Here is a 12,137-nt window from a genome sequence, read left to right as displayed (position 1 = left end):
TTTAAATTTATTTATTTTTAAATTTATTTATCTACTCAATACAACATAACTATCTGCTGGCCTGACGATTTTAAATATATGTACATAGCATAGTATATTCTTATTTCTTCAAACATTAATATGGCACATCTAAATCAGAATATTATAGCGTTCTAGAGTGAAACGTTTTTAAGTTTTAAAATGTACAGAATTTATTAAACGAGAATACAAAAGTGTGCCAAATAATACTAATAATAATAAAAATAATATGTTATATATGTTATAATATATATCCTAATATGTTAAGTATTCATAATTAAACATTTGGCTATGCGACATTTCATAATTATAAAAACGACGTATTTCCAATCTGTGTCGCAAATCATGTGGTCCTAAAGTTTGATATCCGAATTTATCAAAATGATTTATACCTTGATACTCTGGATTCGCCATCGGATTTGGATTTATATTAATGTGGCTTTCCAACATAGTAGGACGAGACGTCAGTCTCGTATTAATTAAGTTACCATCTTTCAAAAATGGTAAATAATATGATTGATGTGAAAGTGTATCATCAACGAACTGTCGAGCTTTAACTATTTGCCTTGGCGATGAACCATTATATAAAGCTCTTTCATGAGGTATAAATAAATTTGAGCTTTGCTCAAAAATGTGATTGTCGGACTGATGGACCAAACTTCTACTTTCTTCGCGCGGCACCTGCTCAGTGTAGCTTCTGTGTGGATATTGTGGGGGACTACGACTCCTTCTGGAATGAAGTTTACGGCCTTTTTGAGGAGAAATACTTCTTCCACGTGAAACAACTCTAGTTGGACTTTTAGACTTCGATCGCCATGGTTTTCTGCGACTCGAGGATATATTTCGACTCTTGGATATCCCATGTTGTTTAGAGTGATCATCTTTCACTGTACTTATACTACTTGGAGAAATACTTGGACTCTTGGACCTCCAGGATTTGTCCCGAATTGAGGAAATATGTTGGCTTTTAGATCTCGATCGCCAACGTTCATTTGATTTTCTGGACCCACTACCACGATTAGGGGAAATACTTCGACTGCTCGATAACCAGTGCTTTTTGAAGTGTCTATTCCTTGAGACACGTATATCTGCTGGGGAATTATTCCGATTTTTTGATCTGGAACGTTGGCATCTTCTACGCCTCGGGGAATTATTAGATCTTGATCGACAGCGATTATTGCCGTGTCTACTTCTAGAGAAACCACGACTAGAAGAAATACTTCGACTGTTACATCTTGCTTGCCGTCTTAAGTGTCTACGTGGTGGTGAAATATTTCGACTTTTAGATCTGGAGCGCAAGAGTTCTCTTAGACTTGGGTAATTATTTTGATTTGCAGATCTTGTTCGCGAACGTTCAGTACGGTCTTTATTTCTCGGCACAACTCCCCGTCTAAGTGAAATACTTCGACTGTAAGATCTCGATCGCCAGTGCCTCTTTCGACTTGGAGATATATTTCGGCTATTAGATCTGGAGTGGGAAGGACTTCTGCGCCTTGCGGAAATATTTCGATTGTAGGATCTCGAACGACGGTTTTCTCTATAATGTCTATTTCTTGCACAACTTTTACGACTAGGAGAAGTATTTCGATTCTTAGATCTCGAGCGGGAGAATCTTCTCCGCCTTGGAGATATATTTTGACTGTTCGATCTCGATCGCCAACGCTTATCCAGGTCTTTTCTTGGAGAAATATTCTGGTTTTTAGACCTAGATCGCCTGCCAGCATTAAAACGTCGATTTTTCGACACACTTCTTGAGGTTTCCAGAGAAGTTTTTGTGTTTTCTTTTACAGATTTAGGATGGTTGTTCAAAACTACGTTTGAATTTGTGCTCTCAGGATTAAATATTTCCATTAAATCACGTGTGAACAAGTTGCTGCTTTCTTCTATTTCGTTGATGGAAGGCGCTGGCGGCGCTGAAGGTATTTTTTCTTCTTGTTTAGCTTTCTTATGCTTGCCACAGTTCCGAGCATTCTGCTCTTCCTCCAACTCAAATGAATTTTTGGTTTCAAGGATGTCAGCAAATAAATCATGCAGGCTGTCGATGGCCTCAATTATGTCTTTATCTAAATAAAAGTCATTCATGTTCGGTTCAACTTTTATAGTAGATTCCTGCGTTGCATCCTTAGGATCACAGAGTGTTATTGACTCTTTGCCTGATGACATTTTCGTAGCCAATTACTGGTTGCCTTTGGTATACAGTAAATATATTCAATGGAGTAGATGTTTAGTTCGGTAGTTTAGTAGTGTTAACGAACTTAAGAGATTTGTTGACCTCAGGAATTTGTTGCTGCAACGTGAACACGGGAGCTTACTGGATAAAGCTCCGTAAATTCTTTGCAAGTCTTTGTTGACGAGGGTAATTGTGGCCCTTGCGTTTTCCTGGTTGACTTCTAGAATTGAATATATACTTGTTAATCAACCTTAGACTTTAGCAAATATTAGTTGAGATTTCTTACCACGCTCGATCAATGCGTAAAAGGTACTTTGCACGCCATCTTGCAGCGACAATTTAATTCTGCCTGGGAATCTTCTTATCGCATAAGGAATTCCGTTCGCGTATTCTAACAATACTGTTTTCCCGCAGCTGTTGCTCAACACCACTACAATGCCCTAAACAGCTGTTTATAAAAAGGAAATCTGTTCGTGCCGTCGGTAATTTTAATTTCAAATTGAAGCTTGTCTGTTGACCATTTGTCAAGACATTTTGTTAAATATTTCAGGTATACATATTTAATAACCTAAAAGTACTTTAATGTTTATATTAAATTCAAAGTATTATTCCAAATTTAAAGTTGTTCCGCGAACAAGTTCGGGTTCCAATTGCGCGGGTCTGAACAGCTGATTGCTGGCGATATTATCGAACGCAGTCTATACGATAGTATTAACAACGAAGCGGTACGATTAACGGTTTTTATTTTTAGGCGGAGTTCGCTGATGAGGTTGTAAAACATTCCCCTAAATATCTTGCAAACATCTATTACAAATTTATAGTAATTTTGAGCAAATATTCATCATTATTAATAGAATATTTTATCGTTCATTCTTAAAATAAAATATATGTTATTGAATATTAGTTTTAAAAAATGAAAACGAAAATCGTCAAGATTAATTGTTTAATCGAAAATGTAATAAACGAAAAGTTATAATTATAATTTATTAGCATAACAATGAATTTAACAAATTTTAAATGCAGAATATACCCTGCTATTTGTATGCTTCAAATAAGACTTTTCCAAATGCGACCTGCGGTCACACTAAACTCATCTCTATCGTGAACGTGGAAGGGGGACTGGAACGAAAAACACACGTCAAAAATTCTTGAACACGAATAGCAAACTACAAAGCATTTAAAACAAACGTTGCCAAATGCAATTGATCCAAATTTTAAAAGGTTTGCAATAAGTTTAGGGAAGCCGCAGTTGAGGTCGTAGAGCAGCAAGTGTCAATAAAACAAACTCGGTGACAAGTGAAGACAGAGAGAGGAAGAGAGCACAGCGAGAGACAGCCACGAAAACAGTTTACTAAATTAACAAATTCACAAGAAAAAAAGAGGGAATCAACTTCGTCAACAAAGATGTCGAACAATGCAACGGGACCCACAAAACAAGAAATTGAAGCCGTTTTCAGTCGTCTGCGTGCGCAACCAGCTAACAAGGTCAGTAAATCAATCAAAATTTCCTAGTTTCCCAATTCCATGAAATGATCTAATTATGATTATATTTGCTTAAATAGTCCTGCTTTGATTGCGCCACTAAAGCGCCCACATGGTCCTCCGTCACGTATGGCATCTTCATATGCATCGATTGCTCCGCCGTCCATCGCAATCTCGGCGTGCATTTGACCTTTGTGCGCAGCACGAACCTCGACACCAACTGGACTTGGCTGCAGTTGCGTCAAATGCAGCTGGGTGGTAATGCGAATGCGGCACAATTCTTTCGTGGCCACAACTGCACCAGCAGCGATGCTCAAGTCAAATACAATTCACGGGCAGCACAGCTCTATCGCGACAAGTTATCTTCGCTAGCTCAGCAAGCCATGAAGGTGCATGGCACCAAGGTGAGTGTCCATTCCACACGTTGCGTTGTTTCCTACTAACTTTGACACTCTGTTGCTGTTCCTGTTCTTGTTCTTTGCTTTGCTTGCTTGCCCAACAACAAACATACACGACACACTCATCTACACAGCTGCATTTGGAGCCCACGGCCGACAAGAGTGAGGGTAACGATGCCGCCAAGGAGGAACAGCAGGAGGAGGACTTCTTTGCGCAATGCGACAATGACAATGCCAACGCTTTGCTCGAGAACAACAACATCAGCCTGGCAAGCAACACGCCCAAGGTAAAGAACCACTAGACACGCTGTTTTGTTACATTTGTTTACGGCTTTATGTACAACCTGTACTGTTTAGATATTCAAATTAATTATTCTATGCTTGCAGCTGGAACCCAAAGCAACCACGACGCCAATTGTGGCAGCTGATACGGGCGCACCCAGCGTTGATCTGCTCAATGCCATTGTGGCACCTGCAGCGGTGCCGTCTTCGATTGGTGTGCGCAAAATACAGCCCAAGAAGGGAGCAGTAAGTGGCGCAAAACTATAAATTTAAACTATAACTAAATCTGTTACTTCTTCAGTTGGGAGCACGAAAGGTGGGCGGCTTGGGCGCCACAAAAGTAAAGACTAACTTTGCCGACATCGAAGCACGCGCCAATGCAGCGAATGAGAGCAAAACAGCAGCTGCTGCTGCTGTTGCTGACAAGCCACAAACCGCTGAAGAGCAACTGGAGACGGTGGCCAGTATGCGTTTGGCATATCAGGATCTGTCGCTGCAAAAGACACGCGAGGAGGCCAAGCTCAAGAGCATCGATCCCGCCAAGGCCAAGCAAATGGAGCGTCTGGGCATGGGTTTCAATTTACGTGGCTCTGATGTGGCGCATTCCGCGCTGAGTGACATGGAAACTCTGCAGCAGACAGCTGCGCCCAAGTCGAGTGCACAAAGCAAACTGGCAGCGCTGGAGAATGATAATTTCTTCAATGATCATTCGTTGAATTTGTACGGTGAAAAGAAGGAGTCAAGCACTGGCAGCAGCAGCAAATTGGATAAATATGAACTGGATGCGTTGGGCTATGAGACGATTGAACCCATTGGTGGCACGCATAGTAATATTACGTCAATGTTCGCGGCCAGCAGTGACTACGACAAGCCCAAGGCGACCAGTGGCGGATCAGCATCATTGGCCAGCAAAAGTAAAAGCAGCAAGAGTAATAGCAGCTACAATAGCAATGATCCTGTGGCGGCTCAACAAAAATTTGGCAATGCCAAAGGCTTTGGCTCCGATCAGTTCTTTGCGAGCGAACAATCATCGGCTGATATTAGCGCAAATCTTAATCGTTTCCAGGGCTCACGCGCTATATCGTCATCCGATTACTTTGGCGACGGAACGTCAGGCGGCGGTGGCTTGAACAATCGCAACAGTAATAATTTTAATTACATTCTATAAACAAACCATCTTTAAATGTACTTTCGTATTTAGGTTCTGGTGGCTACTCGACGGCGGTGAACTTCAATGCTCCCGATCTCGATGATGTTAAGGAGAGCGTGCGCCAGGGAGTACACAAAGTGGCCGGCAGGCTGAGCAATCTGGCCAACGATGTCATGTCCTCGCTGCAGGACAAATACGGTTACTGATAGTGAAGAGAGAGTGGAGAGTGGAAAGCCGGGTGCGGGGACAGTAGACAGCAGCAGTTGCCGTGTTAGTTTTAATGTTTTTTTAATGCATACACGAGTATATACACACACACATATATATATATATATATGTATATGTATAGAGTAGTCTCACTTCACTTTAGCACATGTGCAGCAACAAGGGTTATAAACAAATTCCAAGCCGACAGCACTCACATTGCAGTTGCATTGAATTCCAAACCAACAAAAAAAACGAAAAGCAACCAAGTTAAGCGTAAGCGTAGTGTCTTCTGAATTCATATACACCGAAATAATTATTGTAAAATTAGCGCATTGAATGCAGACAAGAAGAAGCATAAGAATAAGCAAAAACAGAAAATGAGAGAAATGATTATATTATATACACACAACACAATGATATCACAATTGAGGAACAACCATTAGCTCTTAAGTCAAATCCGATGGCTGATGTTTTTTTGTTTTTATCTATTTACCGATTAAGGCATTTACTTCGCTAAGTTCTGCATTCTTGTTTTGTTAAATCAAATGTTTTTTTCAAGCCTTTGGTTCCATCTAGTAATGTATTAAGTTTGAACAGCGATTAATTTGTTTTTAAAATTTAAATTAAAAAAAAGTCTATGAAATAAAATAATTGCATTGCAAAAACAGAAAGCAACTAATTATTAATTGTGAAGTAAATAACACTTGAGTATTTAAAAAACAGAAAGAACTTTTTTTTATTGTATTTACTGTGTTTACAATTCGACTAATTATTACAAAACTCTGTTACAGACTTCGAAAGGAAGAAGATATCGTTTGCACCTTGGCGATGCGTTAGCAAGAATTGGTGGTGTTTTTTGTTTTGCATTGGGATTGAGCATCAGTCGTGGATCAGAGCCGCTTAATGGCGACGCTTGCTGGGATTGGGACGGACGCGAGCACGAGCAGCATCGGGAGAACCATAAGCGATGGCGTGCGAAGTGGCAGAGCCGCCCTCGCCCGTGCTGAAGGAGTTGGCAATGGCAATGGCGCCACCGTTGGTGCCACCGAAGTCAATGGGGAAGAAGGTGCCAGCGGGCAGTGGCTTCTTGGCGGGCTTAGCAGGAGCTGGCTGTCTGGCAGCTGGACGACGAGCAGCTGGGCGACGCTTCACAACAACGGGCTTGACGGGCTCAACAACATCCTCATCATCCTCCTCGACATCATCGGCGACAGCGTTCTCGGCCTCCTCATCCTCAATGGCAGCAACTTGAGCCTCCTCAACATCATCGGCAGACTGGTCGAGCTCAACGATGACCTTCTTCTTCTGGGCGGGCAGAACACGCTTAGCTGGCACAACGGGAGCGACAGGAGCAATTGGAGCGGGGGCGGGCAACTCTTCCTCAGCGGCTTGCTCAACAGCGGGCACAGCGGCGGGTTCCTCAGCCTCAGTCTCGACGGGAGCGGCAGCGGCTTCCTCGGCGGCAAAGTTGAAATCGCGTGGCACCTTGGCGGCATCATCGTTCTCTACAGCAGCTGGCACCTCAGCCTCGACCTCGGCTTCGGATTCGGCGGCGTTGTCGACGGCAACCTGGACGACGGGAGCCTCATCGGGGTAGGCCTCGGCCACAGAGGTGGCACCTTGGGCACCGGCAGCGCTCAGGACATCATCGGCCTGGGCGCCCTCGGCGCTGCTGTCATCAACGCTGACTGCGACATCGGACTCTGCGTGATTGCAATCTTTGTTAGAACAACAAGGGAAAATGTGAGGATTTTTTTTAGGGATTTGGTTAGTGAATGTGGGATGGCATAATGAAAGACAAATTCATGTCGTTGGCTTACCCTTCAGATAGGTGCCAGTGGCAACAGATTCGCCGGCCACAAGGGCGCTGGCTGCTTGAGTGGAGCGGGCATGAGTGCGTCCTGGCTGCACATACTGCATGTACATAATCCTTTGCTGGGGACCAACACCGGACCCAGCACCGTACCATTCAGCGGCGGCGGGCTGCTGGTAGTAAACCATTCCTGGAACAAAGTATTGTCGATCTTCAGTAAAGTCGAAATTGTGGATGGTTGTGGATGTGGATGGAACGAGAGAATAAGATGAGCATGAAATGAATATATTTCTCTCTTTTGGTAGAGAATATTATTGAATTTATTTTCGGAGATTTATTGTGCGTATCCTTTTTTGGGCAATTGGTCACTCACTTTTCCTGGCAGGCAGAGCATCGCCGATGGCCACAAACCCGACGATCACCAACAAAGCAAACGCAACACTGAACTTCATGTTGATTGGAATGATTTTAAAGTTTTTCGGATAAATCCTTATTTAAGATTGCAAATGTAGGGAATTTGATGTTTTTTTTTAGATTTTATTAGATTCGCGCACTGATCACAGCAGGAGCTAAACTTGACACTGAAGTTTCCACCAAAGAAGTGATGACTATCCAACGGAACGCGTTAGATTTATATACGAAAGCAGATTGGCAAAAAAAAGCATACAAAATGAGCATAATGAGCTCGCTTTGCTAAAAACTCGGATATACCCAAAGTGGGGCCTCAGCGCCCCTGCTTAGTATGCGGCATTGGTTCTCCCTGGAAGCGACTCGACTCGTCTCGAGTCTCGAGTCTTGACTCCGAACGTGCGAACCGCCTGTTGCCAGTCGTCGACAGTTGGCTGTTACCAGTTGCGATGAGTTGGATATCAGCGGCTTTAAAATTTGCATTATCGAATGGCGAACTGTGCGACGGAAGACAAGAAGACAAGACAAGGCGAGAGAAGCTGTCAGTTTATGGATCTGTTTATGGTTAATGCGATCACCCTAATATGTTCAATTGAAAGTGTCAGGAAAGAATTACCCGCACTTGCCTAATTATTTTTGCAAATTTATTATTCTATTTTCTATTTTGTTTATTTATTTATTTTGCGTTTAGTTGAGTTGGTAAAATTACTCGTAAATAATGCACGCATGTTGACCATAACAATAAAATTGCTCATTTAATTTTAAGGTCATTTTGTTGTACACCCGTGGACACGGCAGGTTCGAAACGAAACGAGGTTTATGGGTGCGTGTGCGGCTTATCGCCGTTGATAAAAGTCCGCCGCCTAGAGAATTACAATAAAAATAATGCTCAAAGACATGCAGCGCATAAATAAGATGGACATTGCGACTTGCTTTGGGAGTTGTTGCTTGCCTCAACGGACAACAGAGGATCATATCGGAAGAGGAAGCCTACGATGTCTGTCTGTGATTCATCCTGATGCCTAAAATAGATACTCTTGCATACGTTGTACTACTGTAATTTCAGTTATAGGAGACACCTGAGTCATTCCTTCAACTGACGTCAGCAGTTCTCTGTTTTTTTTCGCTGACGTCTTTTGAGTTGGGCGCCACCTGTTTCCTTTTAAAAGTCAATTATTGCCAGTTTTCCTTGTCCCCCAAACTTCAATTTCACGACGTGCATTTCATCATTAATTGAGCTCTGTCTCAGTCTGAGCTGCTGTCGCCTGCTGAAGCTTCCTTTCAGTCGTTTTTTTTTGCTCTCGACAAATGCATTAATCATACGCAACGTGGTGCGGCGGCTTCTTAAAACACAGTTGCAATCATTCTTTTTCTTTTTTGCTCTAAGAAATGCATTTTTGATTAGTCACTGGAATTCTACAATTTTACTATATTTCAAAGTATTTGTATTTATTTTGTTGAGTCCCAATGTTCGCTTTAGAAGTAGATCAATGTTTTAATTGCTGATTTGATTATGAGATCAGATAATGATGTCATTTAAAAGTGGGGAAAATCAGAAGCTTACGCCATTAATTTCGAATGCGTGTAATGAATTTCGGTGCTTTCTGTAATTATTCATAAATCAAAATGCGTTTACTGAATATTATCTATTTGTCCATCTATTCTGAGCAGGTAGCTACGTACATAATTCGAAATTAGAAAGCGACAACGCGATGAATACTTAATAAATAAAATAGTTCTATGTTTCATCGAACTTCCTCATCTACTGATAGAGTTGAAGAGTCAATCAAAAGTTATAAGAGACTATCTTTGCTCCTCGAACATTCGTTCCTTGGCAGACCACCCAGCAACAGTCATTATCTCTGCGCAATTCCATTTAACTGAACCACTTTATGATTTATCCAAAACACATGCCTCTAATTATCACGCCTTTTATGCAAATGGCTAAACAAAACAAAAAAAGAAGCAACAAGCGCGTGTGCTTGGCATGATAATGTGCACACTTAAGACCGTTCTACGCAATAGTTTGCTTCAAAAAAAAAATGGGGAGAAAAAACAAAGGAAAAAAACATTTAATATCCTGTTGAACACCTGTTTATCGGACAACGGGCATTGGGCATTGGACATTTATGCAAATGGCAGGCAACTTTTTGAAGCAGTTAGCTTTTTACGTTTCATTTAATTCCCGAATTCGGAACACCCAAGACCATAAAAATAAATATCCATTGCACTAGATAGCCATGCCCAAACCAAAAATAATTCCAAATAGAACAACATGTTTTTTGTTTTGCGGGACAACCCACAACCACAAAAAAAAAAAACAAAAAAAAAAATAAAAACACCTACCAAATATATATTATACAACAAAAAACACAAAGAGTCAACTTAATGTACAACATTATTGGCGAGGCGCAAACGGAATTTCAATGAAATTCGCGCGGTGCTTAAAAAGCAATTTGAGAACAATCGTTGGCAGTGGCTCTGGCGATATTCAGAGCACAGAGTTCAGTTCAGATGCCTCGAAAATTCGAGCACCCGCCGAATAGTACGAGTAGTTTTCAACCTCAACTGTATTGCAGTCGCAATTAAAATGACATTTGGTTCAGTCCAATCCAAGTACGTGAACGAGTATGTAAATATATTTGATATTATTTTAATTTATAATTAAATGGCACTCACATGTGCTGCACCAACGCGTCGCTCAATTGCATTAAAAAGCGTGGCTGACATTTAACACTTGGCATGCGGTTTTCATCCATCGGGGGCTACAAAAACGTTCTCGGTTCTGAGTTCTCCCTGATGTGTTCGGGACACGCTCTGGACATTTCATCTCGCATTCGCCTGACAATGCAATTAATCAACGGAAATTAAAATTAAGTTAATTTCATGCAGCCGTCATTGCGGTGAATGTATTTTAACAACCGTTTTCTTACATCATTTCCATTTTGTTAATTTCCTTCTCATTTTCGCACGTGAAATTCTCAGCTCAATTGCAGCTTGCAATTATCAAGGAAATTATTTGACTTAATGTCATCTCTCTTAATGCTTGCATTACTCGTAAATAATTTCGTTATATGAGTTCTCAAGGAAATTTTGCTTAAATAGTTACACAATAAAACATTGAAAATTAAACTAAATTACATTTTCAATTTAAGATTTGTGTTAATTTAAACTTTATTATAAGAGAAACAATTTATTAAGACTTTTACACATAAAGCAAAGTAAAGCTATTATTAGTTCGAGTACAAATAAAAAGATAACAGATATTTTTAATAAAACATAATTATATTATTTTTTCACTAGTCATTTTTGTTATCCTAGTATTTTAAATGGGTTTGAATTTTCTTACTTCTCATTTCAAATGTTGTAATTTTGCCACGCCCACTTCCGCTTCCGCAATTCGATAAAAATTGAATAACAACTGTAGCTTTCTTACATGTTAATTCTATTAATTAGTTGACTCCAGGTAAAATCCACATCTACTGTTGTAATGAAATAAATTAAGTTAACAGTAAGAATTAAATAAGAAGAATACAATAAATGGAATATATCGACAACTAGTATTTAATTAAATTATAAGTCGAGAACAGTCTTCTCTTAGACTTCCCCTTTTTTGAATGTAAGCTTGCTGTTAAAGGTCGGAAACCCCGTTTAAAAATGGTACATCTGAAAGAGCCAACGTAATTCACTTGACCCACGCAGGTGTCTCAATTTCAAGCCGATAAATTATCATAGAATTGTGTTATAATAAAAAAGAACACACAGAGTTAGACTCACAATCAGAGAGTCAGAGAGTTGGATGCAATGTCGAGACTTAACAACCACAGGGCGGAGCTGGCACAGCTGGTCGCAGCAGTGATTAAGTGCAAGCCTTGGCCAGAATGTGAATAGTCCGAATGGCAAAAGGACTTCTGCTGGATATGTCCTTTCGACCTCGGCACTGGTCATTTTTCTCGCTGCCTGTCACTTGAAAGTTGGCAATTAAATATATGTATAAGTGTACACTAGTTGTTGTTGTTTGTCCTCATTTTTTTTTTAATTTTTATTTTTGTAGTATTCACTTTGTGCATATAAATTGTTGCAATAGAAAAAAAATGCAACAGATGTTTTTAGTGAAGTTGGAAGTGAAGAGAACATGCAAACGAGTTGCCCACCTCTCCACCTCTTACAGAATTTATTTTCACACTCTCGAGGACAACTTTCACAGGG

The 12,137-nt window shown here is 40.6% G+C and overlaps 3 protein-coding genes across 8 annotated transcripts; 1 reads left to right on the top strand and 2 right to left on the bottom strand.

Moving 5' to 3' along the window:
* Window positions 1-35: 35 nt before the first annotated feature.
* Window positions 36-2,982, bottom strand: LOC117570580 (serine/arginine repetitive matrix protein 2-like). Its single transcript, XM_034252322.2, has 2 exons — window positions 2,475-2,982; window positions 36-2,408 (listed from the first exon to the last, which is right to left on the bottom strand). The coding sequence occupies exon 2, from the start codon at window positions 2,179-2,181 to the stop codon at window positions 274-276; it is 1,908 nt and encodes a 635-aa protein (XP_034108213.1). The 5' UTR covers window positions 2,182-2,408; window positions 2,475-2,982; the 3' UTR covers window positions 36-273.
* A 305-nt stretch (window positions 2,983-3,287) lies between these two features.
* On the top strand, window positions 3,288-6,568 carry LOC117568568 (ADP-ribosylation factor GTPase-activating protein 2). 3 transcript variants are annotated; one of them, XR_007954727.1, is made up of 7 exons: window positions 3,291-3,673; window positions 3,751-4,074; window positions 4,203-4,355; window positions 4,456-4,596; window positions 4,652-5,492; window positions 5,552-5,770; window positions 6,499-6,568. XR_007954727.1 is itself a non-coding variant. In XM_034249297.2 (6 exons), the coding sequence occupies exons 1-6, from the start codon at window positions 3,593-3,595 to the stop codon at window positions 5,704-5,706; spliced, it is 1,695 nt and encodes a 564-aa protein (XP_034105188.1). In that variant the 5' UTR covers window positions 3,291-3,592; the 3' UTR covers window positions 5,707-6,258. The 3 variants fall into 3 exon arrangements, 2 of the variants coding, with proteins under 2 accessions (XP_051859631.1, XP_034105188.1); XM_034249297.2 differs by lacking the exon at window positions 6,499-6,568 and having other exon boundaries at window positions 5,552-6,258; XM_052003671.1 differs by lacking the exons at window positions 4,203-4,355; window positions 6,499-6,568 and having other exon boundaries at window positions 3,288-3,673; window positions 5,552-6,258.
* On the bottom strand, window positions 6,419-8,116 carry LOC117568569 (translation initiation factor IF-2). 4 transcript variants are annotated; one of them, XM_052003672.1, is made up of 3 exons: window positions 7,894-8,116; window positions 7,528-7,731; window positions 6,419-7,425 (listed from the first exon to the last, which is right to left on the bottom strand). In XM_052003672.1, the coding sequence occupies exons 1-3, from the start codon at window positions 7,970-7,972 to the stop codon at window positions 6,608-6,610; spliced, it is 1,101 nt and encodes a 366-aa protein (XP_051859632.1). In that variant the 5' UTR covers window positions 7,973-8,116; the 3' UTR covers window positions 6,419-6,607. The 4 variants fall into 4 exon arrangements, with proteins under 4 accessions (XP_051859632.1, XP_051859633.1, XP_034105189.1 ...); XM_052003673.1 differs by having other exon boundaries at window positions 6,419-7,410; XM_034249298.2 differs by having other exon boundaries at window positions 7,528-7,710.
* Window positions 8,117-12,137: the final 4,021 nt, after the last annotated feature.

This window comes from Drosophila albomicans, chromosome 3 (assembly GCF_009650485.2).
Source record: "Drosophila albomicans strain 15112-1751.03 chromosome 3, ASM965048v2, whole genome shotgun sequence".
NCBI lineage: Eukaryota > Metazoa > Arthropoda > Insecta > Diptera > Drosophilidae > Drosophila > Drosophila albomicans.
Note: the sequence above shows the minus strand (reverse complement) of the source record. Positions and strands in the feature narration are given on the sequence as shown.

Excerpts from the sequence above, each read along its gene's own strand:
- LOC117570580 (XM_034252322.2), bottom strand. The coding sequence starts at position 2,181 with ATGTCATCAGGCAAAGAGTCAATAACACTCTGTGATCCTAAGGATGCA.
- LOC117568568 (XM_034249297.2), top strand. The coding sequence starts at position 3,593 with ATGTCGAACAATGCAACGGGACCCACAAAACAAGAAATTGAAGCCGTT. Across the intron at positions 4,356-4,455 it reads TGGCAAGCAACACGCCCAAG|CTGGAACCCAAAGCAACCAC; the intron begins GTAAAGAACCAC and ends CTATGCTTGCAG. Across the intron at positions 4,597-4,651 it reads TACAGCCCAAGAAGGGAGCA|TTGGGAGCACGAAAGGTGGG; the intron begins GTAAGTGGCGCA and ends TTACTTCTTCAG.
- LOC117568569 (XM_052003672.1), bottom strand. The coding sequence starts at position 7,972 with ATGAAGTTCAGTGTTGCGTTTGCTTTGTTGGTGATCGTCGGGTTTGTG. Across the intron at positions 7,732-7,893 it reads TGCTCTGCCTGCCAGGAAAA|ATCGACAATACTTTGTTCCA; the intron begins GTGAGTGACCAA and ends ACTTTACTGAAG. Across the intron at positions 7,426-7,527 it reads CACTGGCACCTATCTGAAGG|ATTGCAATCACGCAGAGTCC; the intron begins GTAAGCCAACGA and ends GTTCTAACAAAG.